The sequence below is a fragment of the Musa acuminata genome, chromosome BXJ1-4 (assembly GCF_036884655.1).
Source record: "Musa acuminata AAA Group cultivar baxijiao chromosome BXJ1-4, Cavendish_Baxijiao_AAA, whole genome shotgun sequence".
NCBI lineage: Eukaryota > Viridiplantae > Streptophyta > Magnoliopsida > Zingiberales > Musaceae > Musa > Musa acuminata.
The window spans coordinates 473695-492112 of record NC_088330.1 but is presented as its reverse complement, the minus strand read 5'-3'; the positions used below and the strand labels follow the sequence as shown (position 1 = coordinate 492112).

The window sequence follows — 18418 nt, the reverse complement described above, 5'->3', positions numbered from 1 at the left end:
ACATCTGGAAATATTAGGTTGTAACAATAGTAGTAGTAACTAACGTCGGCACCCACAGGCGCTTTCAGCTAACTTGGTTGGATAGGGGGCAATTAGGAGGGAGGAGGGGAGGGGGGGTGTCCCAAATTTTGACTCTGTTACGATAGTCAGACATATTTGACCTTCGTGTGTCGTTTAATAATACTTCATCAGTCAAACCTGACATACGATCGATCTCACGTTTGAATGATCAGACCTAATCGAGGCTGAGGTGAGGTGATGAAAGAGCTAAAGCAACGAGCTCTCCTTTGGTCAACATGTCGACTCTACATAAAAAGAACCAATGAGAGTGGAAAAAACCATTAATAACTCTCCAACAACCCTCACCGCTTCCTCCCCCTTCTCTGCCACGCTGCCACATGATACATCTCATCACCGGGCGTGCGCCGCCAGAGGGATCAGCTCCGACAGCGGGGTCGCCACCGGCGTCGCCGCCGCAGACGGCACCGGCGAGCTGCGGCATAGCGGGCATGTCGCGCTCACCCTGAGCCACTCGTCAACGCAGCCCGCGTGGAAGAAATGCCCGCAGTCCGGCGCCCGCCGCAGGGCCTCCCCGGCCTCGTACTCTGCCAGGCAAATAGGGCACGGCCCCGCCGGCGCCGACGCTCCGCCCTGGCCGCAGACGAACTTGGGGTAGAAAGCCTCGATGGCGGGGCCGTCTAGTCCTAAGGTCGTCACCACCACAACGGCGGCGGCGTCGCCTGGGGCAGAGGCGGCCGGCCGAACCGGGAGGGACGGGGCGGGGAACGGGCGGTGGGCTCCGCCCTTGACGCGGACGCAGACGTAGGAGGCCAGCATGATGGTGGAGACGAGGACGAGGATGCCAACCGCTATGGCGATGCCGTATCCGAGGCCAACCGCTGCGGCTGACGGCGGCGCTTCGGCCAGAGGTGCAGAGATGGAGTCGGGCGACATAGGAGCATGAGAGAGAGAGAGAGGGGATTCCACGGGAGAATTCATTTAAGGCTACGTGGTGCAATAAATGAGTGCATGGGACTTCGCCAACGCTATTTTGAATGCAGAGAGAGAGAGAGAGAGAGAGAGAGAGAGAGAGAGTCTTTAGCATGGAATTTTGCACGGGAAGTGAGATGTGTAGGTGATTAGTTTACAGGGATGGGCGAGGAATCAGATCAATGAAGTTGACATCGGAGAGAGGGAGGTTGGACTTGTGAGTTGGCTTCATGTGATGTGTGCTAATATTAATGTAACGCCAGGTCCACACACGTGGTTTGCATGTGAGAACCGGGGACAACCTCAACCTCGATGCCTCATACCGTCGTCACACGTACCCTACCGCCAAGAAAACAAACTGTAGCATGCATTCATAACGCAACGCTCTTCAAATCCAAGAGACAGTGATGGCTTTAAGATTGACGCTTCCCGATGCCCTGCTGAACGCAACACGGAGGCCTTCCAACTCATTCTCCGAAATCCTTGGTGGCATCAAATCGATCGATGTCCCTCATCCATGTCATGCTGCTACCAAACTCGTAAGATCCGAGTTCCTCCTCCTGACATCGTCGCCTGAGTGACCGTGCAGTGTCGTTAACCGGATGGCAATAAACAAACACCTGAGTGAATGTGACGTGTCGATCAGATTAGAGTGACGTGTCTCATAGCTGCCTACCTACGTATCATGTCTATCATTTACATCTCTGTTCCCGTAATCCAACATCGAGTGGTGGTTACATGCTCTTATGTTTCCTTCCATTGCTGCTGTCACAGAAACCACGATGCTCTCTTTATCATTTCATCTTTTCCAAGTCTGAATGAGAGCAGTGGGAACTCCACTTTCTTCATTTCTTTTCCTGCTACTGCTTTCCCAGTTGTCATTGATATATACTGAGACATCATCTACAGGTACAAAATCACTAGTCACTACGTTTTCTAATCCTAACAACACAAGTGGTGGTCACTCCTAACCTTCATTCGACTCGGATGATCAAATACAAGTAGGAGCAACAACTTCATTTTTATAGATTTTGGAGGTAGTAAAGTACCCTAACACACCAACTCAGACATAGCTTGATGTTGGATCTTACCAGATCCAAGTCTTTAAAGCATGAGCACAGAAATCAAGGTGGTAGAGAGAAGTTGAAGGGAACATGTTGCCCCAATTCTTCGCTCAAGGAGTTCCTCGAGAACCAAATCAGGCGCATTGACCAAAACACTGCATACAACAACTGTAGCCTCCTGCATGCTGAAGGTGCATTGACCAAAACAAGACCACCTCCTTCCTTCCCTCGGAGAAAACAGCTTGAAGTCACTCGAGTCTCCCGGAAACTAAGGAACTATTCCTCAAGGAAACCAGAAATTTTTGACTTAGAAGGAATATGTATGACCGGAAAAAACATATATGATCACGATTGAAATGGCTAATTATATATTATTCTTACAATTAGTTATATTTAATATTTTAATCTTTATATTTTTAAAAATTATATTGAAATCCATATAAAAATAAAACATTTAATCTTGTTTCTTCTCACGTCGCCAATCTTATTAATGAAAATAGTATGAGAGATTCTGATAAATCGAAATGAGAGATTCTAATAAATCGAAGTGAGATAGAGTTAATACATGTTATTTTTATCTATCTTGTTTTAGAGGAATCCTTACACACCATTACTTACGTTTCAGGTCTGTGACAGAAAAACTTGACGTGAATCAACCTGCAATGAGAAATAAGCTATATTTCTCTGACATATCATCATAGGCGCAATCGGTTTAATTTGGGAGGGTCTAAAGATGATATCTGACATATCATCGTAGAATCCAATTACAATTTATTCAACAGAATTTAATTATACCTACCTTGGGCTCTTCAGAGTAACATTGTTAATATGAAGTCTTGCTGTAGAGATTTGAAGACTATAAGATTACACATATGTTTATAAGGAGGGCAATCAAATGATCGATCTGGTGGTCAATCATTCTTTAGATAGGAAAGTGGTCCTGAAATTATTTTGAATTAATCTGCTCAAATCTCTCAAGAGAATCTTGTACTAGATTTTCCAAGCAATAAAAATCTTTGAAAGATGCCGAGCTCCCCAAAATCCTGCCCGAAAGCACCAAACCTTGAGAGTGATACACTGACGAGAGACCCGTTGTTAAATTAAGCATCTACAAGTATAGTATGATGCTTACATTTTAGAAGAAGAAAGAAACCCATTGCCACTCATAGGCATAACCTTCTTCGATTTCCCAAGTACATAATAAATATATGACATGCAACATATTGGGGAGAATCAACAACAACAAAGATAACAATAAGATTATATGGCCTACCAATAATATTGTCTCAAGTTCCACCAAGTCCACGTACTCGGTCTCGAATCAACTTCCTTTCCCAGTCAGCGATACCCCCGAAGGCATGCTCAGGCAAGCTCTCAAAAGGCTCTTTCCACGGGTCATTCTTTGCCAAATCATAAGTAGCTCCTCTGATGGCTCGCTTGTTTGGCCCACAGGCTCTTTTTGAAGTAACAGTATTATAGGCTGTGTTAAGCTGCTCGAGATAGATAGAATGTTGAAAATAATATCAGAAACCAAGGCACAAGGCATAGTTGGTACTGAGTATCTCAGGGCAACTTATCCCACTTAACAATCAGTTCCTACTTTACAATCACAACATGTCACATGATCCTCCACTCATAATCGTATACAAAAGAAGCATACTATCATGAATGGTCTGATTTCATGAATGTCAGTCAATCTAAGACATGACCGAAAGCTTGACATAGAGATATTCCACAGTAAGATAGAGATGATCTAATCTAACAACACATAAGATCGTTCAGCTGGATAATAGAAACTGCAAAAAAGAGAGTCAAGGCCAAACTTACATCCATGTCACAGAACCAAAACAAATAAGCAATTGCAACTGCAGGTGCCCTTCCCAGTCCAGCGGTACAATGGACATAAACTCTTCCTTTACCCTCAGAAATAGCCCATTCTAGTGAAGAGACTGCTTTTGGCAATTGGCTCCTCAGTGAATCTGGATCAAAGTCCCTTGCCTGTATTTGCAATTGAAAAGATGAGCAATCAGCATCATTTTCTGTTTATAAGCTGAAAGTATTTTACCTAGTATTTCTACTAATCATTGGCAAGCAAGGTTCGCTGTACCATACTGTACCGGCGTTTCGACCCAGGCTCGGTATGGTACGGTATCGGTGTACCGGGCGGTACATCAGGGCGTACCGAGCGGTATGCCCTGGTGTACCGAATATTTTTTTTATTTTTTCATACTGTAGCACTGTAACGGTATCGGACGGTCCGCATATTGGTAACCTGTCGGACCGATATGTACCGCCCAGTATGGACGGTACATTTCGGTACGGCAGACCTTGTTGGCAAGTACTGAAATTAACGACTGTAGTTATATATTTTGGCTAGCTATTCTACCAGAACTCGGTACCTGTCTGGGGCTTACTTGTTACACATGACTAATGTGCAGGGATGTGTAATGCTCTTATATTGGAAAAGCTTAATAATTGAATCATGTACTATAGGGTGCTAGCTTCCAGCTGCATATGTACTTGATATTTTTGCCCAGTTCTCTCTACAAAATTTCACCATCTTGATCGGTAGGAACAAGTCTATCAAAACAACTTAGATTAACTAATACGTTACTTAAGGCCTGAAAAGGTCCATCATTTGGTTGTTTCATCTATAAATTCATATGAAAGGAAAAGAGGAGGAGCATAAAATGGATCCTATCAACCAAAGAGAAGCTCTGGCTGCTATCTTCTCTCAAATTTATGATAGTTTATCGTTATCAGAGGTCAAGGTCAAATAAGCTTCGAATAATTCCTAGGGTAAAAATTACTGCTTCGAATAATTTCATTGGTACAAGAATAAGACTTCCATCTCAGCTGCTGGAGGACCATAAGGTAAAGCTAGCCATGGGCTAAATTGGAGTTTTTGCAGACCAAGCTTTGGGCCCCTGATCAGGTCCAGAAAATTAGGCCGTTCATTCATGGGAAAAGGCTGGATCAGGTTTGGTCAGGATTCTACCAGAAGCATGAAGCGAAAGCCAATAACACTAAACATTTGATGTAGAAGATGGCCTGCAAGTGATGCGGACCTTATACATCAGGTGTAATCAGAAATGATACTGGTCTACTGACCTTAACCAGCAGATACAAGCAATAGAAAGGGAAATGCAGGGTTTTTTAATGTAGGACAATTCATGGTAAAGGATAAAATGTAGGAGAATTCAAAACCATCCTAATATGTAGGAGAAACACATTTTTGCCAGGCTACGATGGAAAAGAAACTATCTGCTTTGTGAAAATAGTAGGAATTTGGAAAGAGGTTAAATAAAACAGCTACTATGGAAAAGAAACTATCTGCTTTGTGAAAATTAGTAGGAATTTGGAAAGAGGCTAAATAAAACAGCTACTCCATCAATCTACATGCGATAATTATTGGATTTATTAATTAACATAATAGCCCTAATGCACTCACTCCTACTTCCCATCTTTTTAAAACTATTTTTATTTTCATTAATAAAAATCTCATCAAAAATCACTGATCTGATGCTATCATATTACTTAAAACCTCAAAATTCACAAGATTGATGATAGTAGATGATTTCATTAAAGGTAATGACAGCTTCCAGAGATCTTTCTTCATTATAATATCACTTGAAAACTAAAAGTTCTCTAATTTTGATTAGACATAGTAGATGATCAAGTTCATCGAATGTTATGACAGCTTCCAAAGAACTGTCTAATGTTGCCGTGTAAAAAAGAAACCGAATCATGTACAAAGATAAGCCAAATTCTTGTTCAAGAGAACAAGTAACAATAATTAAGCGCACAGGTAGAGAAAATAAAAGGTGCAACCAGTTACATATCACAACTTTTTAAATAAAATGTGATATAAGTAGAACAATTCCAGTTGATAAGGGTTGGTTATCTTCAGTCAATATAAGTTGCATTCCTCTATTACAAAAAATAAATAAATAAATAAAACAAGGGTGAAAGGGAGGATAGCTTACAGGCCTTCTCATGTGATGAATGCCAAGTTCTTTGCACCTGTTGAGAATATCTTGAAAATTTATTCCCCAGTACTCAATGTCTTTATCTTGCTGTAAGCACAGAATGTATGCTACATTTTCTGCCTCTTTTAGGTGATCAATATCTTTGGGCTTTTGAGGCTGAGAACCGACAATTAAACTATCGTTTATGATAGTATAATTCATGCCTAGGTGCCAAAATTTTAACTACTTAGTCTATTGACACAGAAAAAAACATTATTTGAATGAGTGTGCAAGACATTTAAATTAAAGCTCAGAATCACCCAAACACATATTTTTGGGGCTAAATAAGCCCAGCTCCATAAACACTATGATGATGTACACAGATTAGAGATAAAAAGAACTAATTCTAAAATATGTAGTAATTTTGGAAAAAATATCATAACTTGGATCACTACCATCTCCTTCCTTTCCTAGAATCAAACAGAATCCCAACACCCTAGTCGGTAGGGCATTTTTATTTTCAATAATGCTACAAGTATGAATTTATCTTTTCCAAAATAAAAAAATTGTAGACATTATAGTTATTTAATGAATTAGATAAACCGATGTTGAAGTCATCATTACAACATGCTCGCTGGGGATTTGTCTATCTTAATATTTTTTAAGCTGCTTTTGTTCTATTATAAATAGAAATGATTCTAGAACATAACAAAATTAATGATCGCTACCCTAGTTCAACAAGAATTACATGTAATTTGAGAAAAAAAAAATCGTAGTCCTGTACAGGCCAAAAAGCTGAAGCTTTGAATAATAAATATGGTATTTTGTTGTTTTGCAGCGATGGGATATGCAATGGAAAAGAACAAGATTATCTTTTCCACGAGTCCCTTCACAAGGTCTAGAGACTCAAAGCGAAGAGGGGAAAACGAAAACAACACGTAAGACTCTGTATACTTGTCGCCATTTAGACTCTTAACCCATAACGTACGTTACACCAGTGAGGAAAAGACATGCTTGAGCAAGATCATATTTGAAGGAACCAAGAACGAACAAAGATCGAATAAATTTTTTCAACCAAGATCACATTTTTCACAAACCAAGAACGAACAAAGACAAAAGAAACGTCTCGACCAATATCAGATTTTTAGAGTCCAAGAACGACCAAAGATCGAACCTTATCAGGAAAACAATGGAAAACCCATTGCATCCACATGAAATTCCTCGGGAGGAAAAAAAAAAAAAAAAAAGGGAACCGACGATTTTACCAAGATCATGATGGTACTCGTACGGGTTCCTCATCATGCGCTTCATGACGGTGTTATAGTCCTCCACCTCGCGATTTTTACGGGAGCCCTGTTCCACCGGGCCGCCCTCCGAGATCTTGCAGCGGATGCCGGAATTCTTCCTCGAACTGCTGTCAAGATTCCTGAGATGACTACCATGGAAAAAGGAAATCCCCTCGAGAGATCTCCGAGGTGATGGAAGCACCGAACAGAGGGATCCATTACAGATCGTTCCCATCCCCGCCTCTTCCTTCTTTCCTCTCTCTCTCTCTCTCTCTCTCTCTCTTTCTGTCTCTCTCGATCGCCTCGCTCTCGTCACAGACCCTTTCGCCTTTGCCTCCGCCGCCGCCTACGCCTCGGAAGAGACCACGTTGTAAAGTCACTTTATAGCCTTGTAATGTAACCAATTAGACCCTTTTAGTTGAACAAAGATAAATAATTCTACTATTAATAGGATATTCACCTTCATAATTTATCTCTATATTTGATTTTAACCACCACACATAATATATATATATATATATATATATATAATACATATGAAACAGTTAGTAAGGGTCAGGCATATAAATTTTCATATCATAAATATTTAAATAATTGGAAAATTAGGATCTTATTTGTTATTTTTGTTGTTGTGCAAACGATAAGTTTAATATGAAAAATAATTATGAGAGAGATATTTTGGTAGAATTTTCTGGAGCACATGTCGTCGAGTTCTAATATTTCGGGCTTAACCCGCACGTGATATTTGCAACCTTTCTGGCGGGAAACGTGACGGTGGCGTCGTGATAGGACAACATTTGGCGCCAATTACATGTAATTTAGAAGAGGTAGAATTATGGTAGATAAACGTGGCTTCTTTGGTCAGCAAGCCATTCATTCATTCGTATAATTGACCAAGGAAAAGGCTCCATCCAGCTTGTATAACTCACTCTTTTCAAACTTAATTATGAAACCTCATCCAACATAATTTATACTCAATATATATATATATATATATATATTATAAATTTAATTTTTATTTTAATTTTTAGAAAAGAAAAAAAAAATAGTGATTCAGACTCTTAAATTGAGTGTTGAGTCGAGAAGAACACAGCTCGTTACAAAGCAAAGCATGTCGAGTTGCATCTTAAAACAAAAAGTCCATTGACCCACTTTTGGCCACATGATGTCTTGGTGGAACCCTCGTCATTCCTTAAACCCCCATTAGAAGAACAATCCATTTCTTTTCTTTTATCGCTGGTGGTTGGACACCGCCAAGATTCGACTCGGCTCCCTGCGGACTCACGTCCTCCATATCCAACCACTCCTTTTGTCTGGGCCCCACTCACCCCCCCCCCCCCCATGGGTGTTTCGTTCCAAGTCATTAACAAAGAAGAACTCGTGTTGGGAGGCGGCCGTCGAGCTGGCAACCTCTTTCTCATCCTCCTCAAGGAACCCCGAGGGATCCCAACCGGACGGAGTTCGTCCATCTCAAGGAAGAGGAGAGAGAGAGCGAGAGAGAAGTGGAAAGATGTGTCCCCTGAGAGTGCTGCTCATCCTTCTGTCAGCAACCTTGGCTGGTTTCTTCGTGCTGAGAAACCTCAAGTCCCCGCCGGAACTCAACGAAGAGCGCCAGGAAGAAGACTCCCCAGAAGAACCCCTTTCCCTTACCACCAAAGTAATACGAATAGTTGGGAATTGCGTCGACAATCGTGTAATTTTAGTGTGTTTGCTGACAATCGTGTAATTTTAGGTTGGATCGGCCATCAGCACAGGGTTCTGGACCTGCGTCGACATGGCTAGTGGGAGGTACTTGTGGAGGACTCTGATGACCCCATCTGCGGCCGGCAAGGAGAAGAAGGCTTGCTGATCTGTCTGTGGGAAGAGGTTCCTATTGCCTCTTTCCTTTTTACCTTTCTGTGTTTGTTTGGAACAGAGAAGACTAGTGATTGTTGAGTTTTCATACATGGGGGATCTTGCAATAAGCAATGCTTTAAATTGTAACTGAACTGAATGAAATCCAGGAAGCTTTCTGAGATTTTGGTGCTTGTTTATGTGACTATTTTGCTCCTTTCTGCAACTTAACACCATATTTTGTGACGATTACTAGATGAACGTTGACTTTGTCCTCTTATCTATATAGTCCTCATGTTGCTTGTTTGTAGATTAGGGTAATGAAAAAATAACTGAACTGAATGAAATCCAGGAAGCCTTTTTAGATTTTGGTGCTTGTTTATGTGACTATTTTGTTCCTTTCTGCAACTTAACACCAGATTTTGTGACGATTACTAGATGAACGTTGACTTTGTCCTCTTATCTATATAGTCCTCATGTTGCTTGTTTGTAGATTAGGGTAATGAAAAAATAACTGAACTGAATGAAATCCAGGAAGCCTTTTTAGATTTTGGTGCTTGTTTATGTGACTATTTTGTTCCTTTCTGCAACTTAACACCAGATTTTGTGACGATTACTAGATGAACGTTGACTTTGTCCTCTTATCTATATAGTCCTCATGTTGCTTGTTTGTAGATTAGGGTAATGAAAAAATAACTGAACTGAATGAAATCCAGGAAGCTTTTTAGATTTTGGTGCTTGTTTATGTGACTATTTTGTTCCTTTCTGCAACTTAACACCAGATTTTGTGACGATTACTAGATGAACGTTGACTTTGTCCTCTTATCTATATAGTCCTCATGTTGCTTGTTTGTAGATTAGGGTAATGAAAAAATAACTGAACTGAATGAAATCCAGGAAGCTTTTTTAGATTTTGGTGCTTGTTTATGTGACTATTTTGTTCCTTTCTGCAACTTAACAACAGATTTTGTGTCGATTACTAGATAAATGTTGACTTTGTCCCCTTATCTGTGCACAAACTGAACAAATCTGAAGCAGCGTAGAATGATTGTTTCTGACACCTTATCGTGTTGATTTTGTGAGTTTGATACTTTGGAGAACTGTGAGGAATGGCATATTAAGGTTCAAGGATTATCACAAGGAAAGTGTAGCCCTTGTAGGGAAATCATTTTACTGACACCCATGCATCATCCTCTATGAAGGTGTTTGGTAGCTGCTTTTGTGGTTTAGATGAGCCTAAAGTGATATGCTTACATGTGAGACAAGCTCTTGTGCACATTCTAGCAATTTTGCTAGAATTACAAACTCTTAGTTCTTTTAATTTGCCCAAATTGGCAACTAAGAGCTTTGAATATACATCTGATGAATCATACTGCTGCTGACGATGATTGATGATTAATGAATGATGTGATTATGTTGTCAAGAACCAATACATAGACAAAGCAAATTTCTTTTTAGCTGAAAATAATGCATAAACTATCCTTGAATCTTTGGCAGCAAATCTGGCATACAACAATGTGATATTGGTCCCAAACAATTCCTTATTTACAATCACAGGTAATACTCAATATTCCATAAGTTGGTAATTTATTTAGACAGTGTTTGAAGTATTATGCAATTTGTCTCTATTGTCTTAATGTTTGACGGTATACCAGGTAGATTTCTGGATTAATCCAGATTATACTCGATAAAATTTTCTGACTGTCAATCCTTGAGCTAGCAAATTACCTAAGTGTCTCTTCATGCAATTTTCGTCTCATCACCTGATGTACTTTCGAGTTTCAGCTGTAAAACAAAGAGTATCGCATGAAAGCAAACTCATACCGGAGCATGCCATTTGGCACCTTTTCTGTTTTCTTTTCTTAAGCAAGAAGGAGATACAGATCGGAGCAGAACAGGGTCATTGATGTTCCTTTTGATTTGTAACTCTCAAAACTATCTACCATATATTGAGAATTCTGGAAGCCAAAAGTTCGCTTCCAGATATTGAGAAACAAAGAAAAGAAAAAAAGAGGCCATTTTATGTTGCATAAACTTTTGAAGCTAAAATGAAGGACGATTGATCTGGGCTTTGACCGAGTAGTGGTGGCTTCATGGTGGGTCCTCTTGCCTGGTGAATAACCCATGTTTATCTACCAAGCTTGCATGTTTATCAATACGATTGTTCAGTCGCTTTCGGTGAACAGATTGATTAGTTGCAGGCACCTGTGGATCCCTTATGTAGCTGTTCTCTGCTGCACATATTCAGGTTTGTCTTCTTATGCTAATCTATCCTTCATCCTTATCGATACTTGTCATGAATTGATTTCAATGTCATATTGATGATTTACCAAAAGTCTTCTGTTCAGTCGGTTCTTTTAGTTAGATTATGTTCAGCTATAACTCTTGAGAGGTCATTTGCCTACATTTAGAGCATGTTTGTCGGCTCGTGCACAGTATTTGCAAGTATAATTTTTATATGTAACTGATCGAGTTGAAATTATACGCAGGTATAACTACAACCGAGTGAGCGGAAATTATCTGCTTCTGCACAATTATAACTGATTGAGTTGAAATTATTTGCAAGCATAATAATATGAGCTGCATCTGCACATACCAAGCGTTCGACCTCTTTCATCTTAAAGATTCTTGTCTTGGCATGAAGAGAAAGAGCTTTACCCTCGAAATGATTCAGCTTACAATCTCTTTTTATCTTAGAGATTCTTGCAGACTCTCTTGAAGATACTTACTGTGGGTGTACCATTCTGCTGGTTCAAGCATTATCTCAAACAGGATGGCAAATGTCACAGGATTTCACGAGTGTCAAGTGACATGGAGATCACCATCAAAGGAAGACTGCATGAATCTCATGGATATATATATCTTGGAGATTTGAGATCGGTGAAGGTAGAGTCAAACTCGAGTATGATACCACAACCAGTGCAAGATATATGTGCTTTCAACTCATAAGCATTTGAGGTATGAAATTTAGGCCCTTGGATCAGTCATCTCTGCACATAATTGCATCTTCTGTACACTCTTCCTTGGGGATTATGTATTTAATTAGAAAAAGCTGCTGCACATGCATTTGATCTGCTCTCGAGTTGTTATCTTATTGTTTTCTGGTGTCTTTTTGCCTAAGACATGATGCAAGTTAGGCAGACTCCCATGTTATCGATAATGGAAGCTATGCAAGTTCTTCCTATTATGATAATCTTAACAGGGCTCTAGTTAGTGCAAGATAAAATGATGATGATGATGATGGATTTTGCAAACACTTGGCTTTTGATCACCTCATCATTCATCAAACTAAAAATGATTTATTTTTTTTTTATTTTTTTTATTTTTAAAAGGAAAAAATAAAAATAAAAATAAAGAAAACCTTATGGGAGCTTTCTTTTTTGAAGTGTTATGCAACTAGTTAAACTTGCAGCCACCTTTGTTATCACAATTTAGGTGATGACTCTTATCTATCTTCCTCTATTAAACCCATCCATCCATCCATCCATCCATCCATCCATAGGGTGTAATGATCCAAGTGGGGATGGATGGGTGTACAAGGTGGGTAGCATAGTAGTTTGATAACCCAAATGAGGAGCAAAAAATTGGTTTGTTAATACTAAAAAATATATTTAAAAATATTGTAAATGATCCAAATGGATTCTTAACCTCAATCTAATTAATTAATTAATTAATTAACTAATTAATTAATTAGTAGCCTAAGAAGAATTTGATGTCGTAATAGTGTCTGTCACTTATGAGCAATTATAACTTAAAAAAAAACATATTTAAACATAAAAATAAGGTCAATATTTAAATAAATCTGATCCATTTCTTGAAAAATCATTGCCCCTTTTGATTTTGATGAGGTAGTAGTTATTTTGATAGTTAAAACAATTCAAGATTTGATTTTGAAGGAAGATGGAGTGTTGTCATCGATGAGTGTTGGATTAGAGTGATCGATTTTGATGTGCTACATACACTTTAATATAAATAAATAGCATTTGCTCTCTCTCAATCTCTCTTTTGAATATCGAATACTTTACTTCCATTTATTAATTTTTTATCAATCGATGTCTTACAAGAAAAACAAAAGTGGATTGAAAATAAAATTACATATCAAATCAATCCGTTCTAAATCGAGAATATAAGATAAAGAGTACAACATCTCGGATCAAATAAGACTTGTTAAGCCAAAAGGCTCTCTCGACTCCAAAACTTGAAGTCGTCGGGAGGCTGATGACAAAGTGTGGAGGAGGGGATGGATGGATGGATGGATGTGACCGACATGGATGGAGTCGCACCAACTTGAGAAAGAGAGAGAGAGATGGAGACGTGCCACCCACTCGCACCACATGGCCTGCCGTTGCCTCCTTCCCTTCCCCCTCAACCAACACTTTCGTGTACCAAATTGGACCGCCCAACTAATTCAATATGGGACCATCACATACAAATCATCTCATCTCTCTCTCTCTCTCTCTCTCTGCGTCAAAGCTGGCTACATGTCCATCAGCTTTCACTGGCTGACAGACCAATTCAAAGCAGGAATGGCTGGCTGGGCTGTGGTGTGGTGGCACGCTGAAGAAGAACAGTGAGTGCCATTCTCTCTTACTTTGTTCCTTTTTTTGATGTTTAATTAATAATATTGGTGTGGTATCGAATTTTATTTTTTAATCTCATCTGATGAGATATCAAACTTTCAATCTAAGGTAAACGATCTTTAATTGTAATAGTTTATCAAACAAGATTTTAAACGCCTATTTCCAACCTTGTGCAAGTTGATAGTCCGTCCAACCTCTTCTTCTTACAACAAAATAAAGATTTGTTCCATGTAAACAAATGATATATGCGTGTACGAATATGGGAAAAATACTACAAATATCTCCACTGCGGATTGAGCTAGAAATACTATCTATCTATCTATCTATCTATCTATCTATCTATCTATATTCAAAGATAGATAGATAGATAGATAGATAGATAGATAAATGCTACCCATATTGATTCTCTCTAAATCAATCTTACATTTTACATTGGTACGATACGAGCTATTTCTTTTTTTGTAGGTAGGTAGCTAAGCACCATGGCATTGCTCTCTTTTGTGAGTGACAATGACAATGGAATCCCATTGCTGGTGGAATTCATGAAGCCAACAAGTAATGTACTACTAGTGTCATGGTGGTTGCATGTTGAGAATAATATACTTGTTGTTGTTGGCAGTGTCATCGCACTGTTTAAGCAACGATGATTGGCAGTGCCAACTACTTTTAATAAGTTGTATGGGGTTTTCGTAAAGCATCATCACTAATTGGATGATTGATTCTTTTGGCTTACTCGAAAACAATCATTTTGTGGAGTTCTTGGCTTGCCTTATCCATTACTTATCACATAGATAGATAGATAGATAGATAGTATATATTGTAGCAATGTATATCAAAAGGTCAAATTAGAGAAAAAGGAGGCCACATGGTGTTTCTCTGTCGTCAATGGTTTCATAATGAACTTTTATTATCTTTTTTTTTTTTTTTTTTGCACTACAAGTAACCTATTCTTGATATTAAAAAAAAACCTGTTTTGATTTTGCACTACACGTAACCTATTTTTTGTTCTTCGATCAAAACTAGTCAAATTTGATTCCTTATCGGCCAAATTATACATAGCATGATTTCTTCTTTCACAAACTACTAATTGCACTGTTGTGATGATGGCTTGACAAATTACACGGCACTACTTTTTTTTATTTATTTTTCCGCTTAATTAAACATGGGTTAATCGTTGATGCTTCTTTTGGAGTCAGTCAGTCCAACTCGGGTTTATTTTCATCTAAATAACTCATCGTCTTAGGAATATAAAATTAGCACTGTATTATAATGTTATTCTGTTAAGAGGATACTTATGTATAAAAAGACCAATAATAATAATAATAATAATAATAATAATAATAATAATAATAATAATAATAATATACTCTGAGCTTAACCTATAACATTCATTACATTACACACCTGGCTGGCGATCATAAGAAGATGCCATCATTACCACGACAAGTCGTCGCTACGATGCGTGTAATATGTGCATTGGATACGAGACGATCTCTATCCTGTATCGGTCAAACGCTACCACGTTGGATTCGCCGATTCTCTCCCTACGTCATCACTCGAGTCATCACAGTCACAAATCTGATCCACGTTTAAACGTACGTGGCTAATCGCGAGCCCACTCAGGAGGGAGTGCCTCCTTTTACACGAGGATGCCGCATCCGGCGGCCACGACAATTAACTACTCACGAGACGACACACGCGTGTTGCTCCCGTCTGACGGTCAAAGTTGCCGCCACCTGCCCGGTCACCGCCCCTCGTATCCCCCAACCCTTTCCGCCGCCGCCTTTCGTGTTTCCACCTCATCCGTCTAGTCACCTCTTGGACGTAATTATAATGCGCGTCTCCCTTACTTTCGTCTCACGATCCCTTCGTCGACAGTTGTCTTGCCAGTTTTACCTTTTCGAACGACACGATAAAGACCGGAATTTATGCCCTTTTTAGCTACTAAGGAAATAAGAATAAATAGTATATTTATTTTGATTGAGGAAAAGATCAAAACACGTTTGGACACGTCCACTCTGACATCCATCCATCCATCCATCCATCTTTCTCCCAACTATAAACCATAACCACGAGCAGGGGGCGGCGGTCGCACTTCCTCCTTCCCAACTCATACATCGCCCCATCTCCCTCCCTCCCACGCAAAACCAGAAGACGACGACGTTTAAAGAGAGCCCTCGACTTTCCTCTCCTTCCAACTCCTGAATATCTCAGCTGCGTTCCATTCATTCATGGCGACCTCCCCTTTCCGTCCTGTTCCTCATCCCTCTTCCTCCCCTCCTCCTCCGCCACCCGACCCCTCCTCCGACGCCGACCTCCTTCGCCACCTCCTCTCCCTCGACGTATCCTCGTCCCAGCAGCCGTCCTTCTCCTCGTCGTCCCCTCTCCGCATCAATCCCAACTTGTCCTCCGTCCCCCGCAACGTCAAGCAGCTCTCCTTCCTCTTCGAGGAGCTCCTGCTCGCCGTCCAAGACGAGGACGACGACCACGACGTTGCGCTGCCACGCACGGCTTCGCTCTGCTTCCGCGAGATCCTTCTTGTTCTCCACCGGCTTAAGGTTCTCTTCGACGACCATGACTGCCGCAGCCGCGCCTTCGTCCTCTTCCGGGCCGAGCGAATCGCCGCCGAGATCCACGAGCAGGTCGTCGACCTGGCCACATTCCTTGACATCCTCCCGCTGGCGGAGCTTCGGGTTCCCGAGGACGTGAGGGACCTCCTCCGCCTCCTCCGTCGCCAGCTCCGCCGCACCTCACCAGCCGTCGACCCCGCCCCCCTATCCCTCCGACGAGATGTTCTCGAGCTCGTCGCAGGCGTCGAGAGCGGAACGGTACCCGATCGGGGCGCGCTGCGGGGGATCTTCCGGCGGCTTAGCCTCGACGGTGCGCGGAGCTGCCGCCACGAGATCGAACGCGTCGAGCGCGACATCGCCGACCGCGTGGTAGACGACAGGTGGGTGCCGGGGATGGTGGCTTTAGCTTCGATTCTCCGCTATGCTAAGTGCGTCCTCTTCGGCGCGTCGACTCCCAGATCGGACTCTTCCATCGGCGCCGGTGGCCACAAGTCGCCCTTCTCCGAGGCGGAGGACCTCGCAGTGCCGGCAGACTTCCGGTGCCCGATATCGCTGGACCTGATGCGGGACCCGGTAGTGGTGGCTACCGGGCAGACATACGACCGAGAGCCCATCGACCGGTGGATCGGCTCCGGCCACGCTACCTGCCCCAAGTCCGGCCAGGCCCTTCCCTACCTCGAGCTCCTGCCCAACCGCGCCCTCAAAAACCTCATCGCCCGCTGGTGCCGCGACAACAACCTTCCCTACGACGTAGCTGACACCATCACCAGCACCAGCAACAGCCAGGATGATGCCGATGGCGTCACCGCCGGGACCAACAAAGCGGCGCTTGAGGCGGCAAGGATGACGGCGTCCTTCCTCGTGGAGGAGCTCGCGACAGCACCTTCGACGGAGGCCGCACACCGGCTCGTCCACGAGCTGCGGCTACTGGCCAAGCACGGGTCCGACAACCGCGCCTTAGTGGCGGAGGCCGGCGCAATCCCCCTGCTCCTCCCGCTGCTCCGGTCAGCCGACGCTGGGCTACAGGTCAACGCCGTGACCGCGCTGCTCAATCTGTCGATCTTGGAGGCCAACAAACGGCGTATCATGCACGCGGACGGCGCCGTCGACGGCGTCGTCCACGTCCTAGCAGAGGGCACCACGTGGCGAGCAAAGGAGAACGCCGCCGCCACCGTGCTCAGTCTCTGCTCCGTCCACTCCTACCGTCGGCGGCTCGCGCGGCACCCCCGCATGGTGGAGGTGCTGGTGCAGATGGCGCGCGATGGCCCCGCCAGCGCGAAGAAGGACGCCATGGCCGCCATCCTGAGCCTTGCCGGGGACCGAGAGAATACCGGGCGCCTGGTGGAGGGCGGGGTAGTGGCAGCAGCGCTGGAGACCGCGGGAGAACCCGAGGTCGCGGAGGAGGCGTCAGCGGTGCTGGCGGCGGTGGCGAGGAGGGGCGGGGCGGAAGCCGTGGCGGAGGCGGAGGGGGCGGTGGCCCGGTTGGTCGGGGTGCTTCGGCGGGGTTCGGACTGGGCGAGGGAGAGCGCGGCGGCGGCGCTGGTGGCGGTGTGCCGACGAACGGGGGCGTCGATAGTGGCAGAGCTGGCGGCGGTGCCGGGGATCGAGTGGGTGATCTGGGAACTGATGGGGGCGGGGACGGAACGGGCGAGGCGGAAGGCGGCGGCGCTGAGTCGAATCTGCCGGCGGTGGGCGGCTGCAGTCGAGGCGGAACGCACGGCCAGGTTCTCTGCTATGAGCGTCACAGCGGCCTCCACTACGGTCGCATAATGATTGAAAGGTCAACGATGACAACTCGAGGTGTACAGGCAACAGGATCCGTTAGATTTGGTGTAGCCGCTCAGGATCGGACGGATGCGATTCTTTCTCGTAAACTGTTCATAACCGAGTGATTCTTTCCCTAATTTTCGATTTTTGAGTTTTTTTTTCTTCAAAACCATCTTTATACAATCAGTGTATGCCGCAGATATGATTCGAATAGCAGACTCCTTCCTCCATAAATAATCCTTATTGTTCATTGGCGTGCGACTTGTGGTTGGTGATTGGGTTCAGGAGCTCCATCAACATTATCATTTACAGAACCAACACAAGAAAAATAATTTGGAAATTGCTTCGATGTTGTGGACT

General features: G+C 42.8%; 3 protein-coding genes and 2 long non-coding RNA genes across 7 annotated transcripts; 3 read left to right on the top strand and 2 right to left on the bottom strand.

The window, feature by feature from the left end:
* Positions 1 to 146: 146 nt before the first annotated feature.
* On the bottom strand, positions 147 to 974 carry LOC103980553 (putative RING-H2 finger protein ATL69). The gene has a single exon (XM_009396989.3). The coding sequence runs from the start codon at positions 952 to 954 to the stop codon at positions 412 to 414; it is 543 nt and encodes a 180-aa protein (XP_009395264.2). The 5' UTR covers positions 955 to 974; the 3' UTR covers positions 147 to 411.
* Positions 975 to 3124: 2150 nt separating this feature from the next.
* LOC135640020 (phosphoglucan phosphatase LSF2, chloroplastic-like) lies at positions 3125 to 7672 on the bottom strand. Its single transcript, XM_065154100.1, has 4 exons — positions 7288 to 7672; positions 6041 to 6246; positions 3882 to 4052; positions 3125 to 3544 (listed from the first exon to the last, which is right to left on the bottom strand). Exons 1-4 carry the CDS (start codon positions 7541 to 7543, stop codon positions 3341 to 3343), a joined length of 837 nt encoding a protein of 278 aa, XP_065010172.1. The 5' UTR covers positions 7544 to 7672; the 3' UTR covers positions 3125 to 3340.
* A 930-nt stretch (positions 7673 to 8602) lies between these two features.
* LOC103980455 (uncharacterized) lies at positions 8603 to 12218 on the top strand. Of its 3 annotated transcripts, XR_010497129.1 has the most exons (5): positions 8649 to 8965; positions 9041 to 9174; positions 10639 to 10698; positions 10927 to 11389; positions 11631 to 12218. It is a non-coding gene; the product is annotated as an uncharacterized LOC103980455 (long non-coding RNA). The 3 variants fall into 3 exon arrangements; XR_010497128.1 differs by having other exon boundaries at positions 8646 to 8965; positions 10639 to 11389; XR_010497127.1 differs by lacking the exons at positions 10639 to 10698; positions 10927 to 11389; positions 11631 to 12218 and having other exon boundaries at positions 8603 to 8965; positions 9041 to 9325.
* A 1138-nt stretch (positions 12219 to 13356) lies between these two features.
* LOC135672254 (uncharacterized) lies at positions 13357 to 14453 on the top strand. Its single transcript, XR_010512927.1, has 2 exons — positions 13357 to 13711; positions 14187 to 14453. It is a non-coding gene; the product is annotated as an uncharacterized LOC135672254 (long non-coding RNA).
* Positions 14454 to 15806: 1353 nt separating this feature from the next.
* Positions 15807 to 18308, top strand: LOC103980457 (U-box domain-containing protein 16-like). The gene has a single exon (XM_009396888.3). It carries the CDS (start codon positions 15953 to 15955, stop codon positions 18059 to 18061), a length of 2109 nt encoding a protein of 702 aa, XP_009395163.2. The 5' UTR covers positions 15807 to 15952; the 3' UTR covers positions 18062 to 18308.
* Positions 18309 to 18418: the final 110 nt, after the last annotated feature.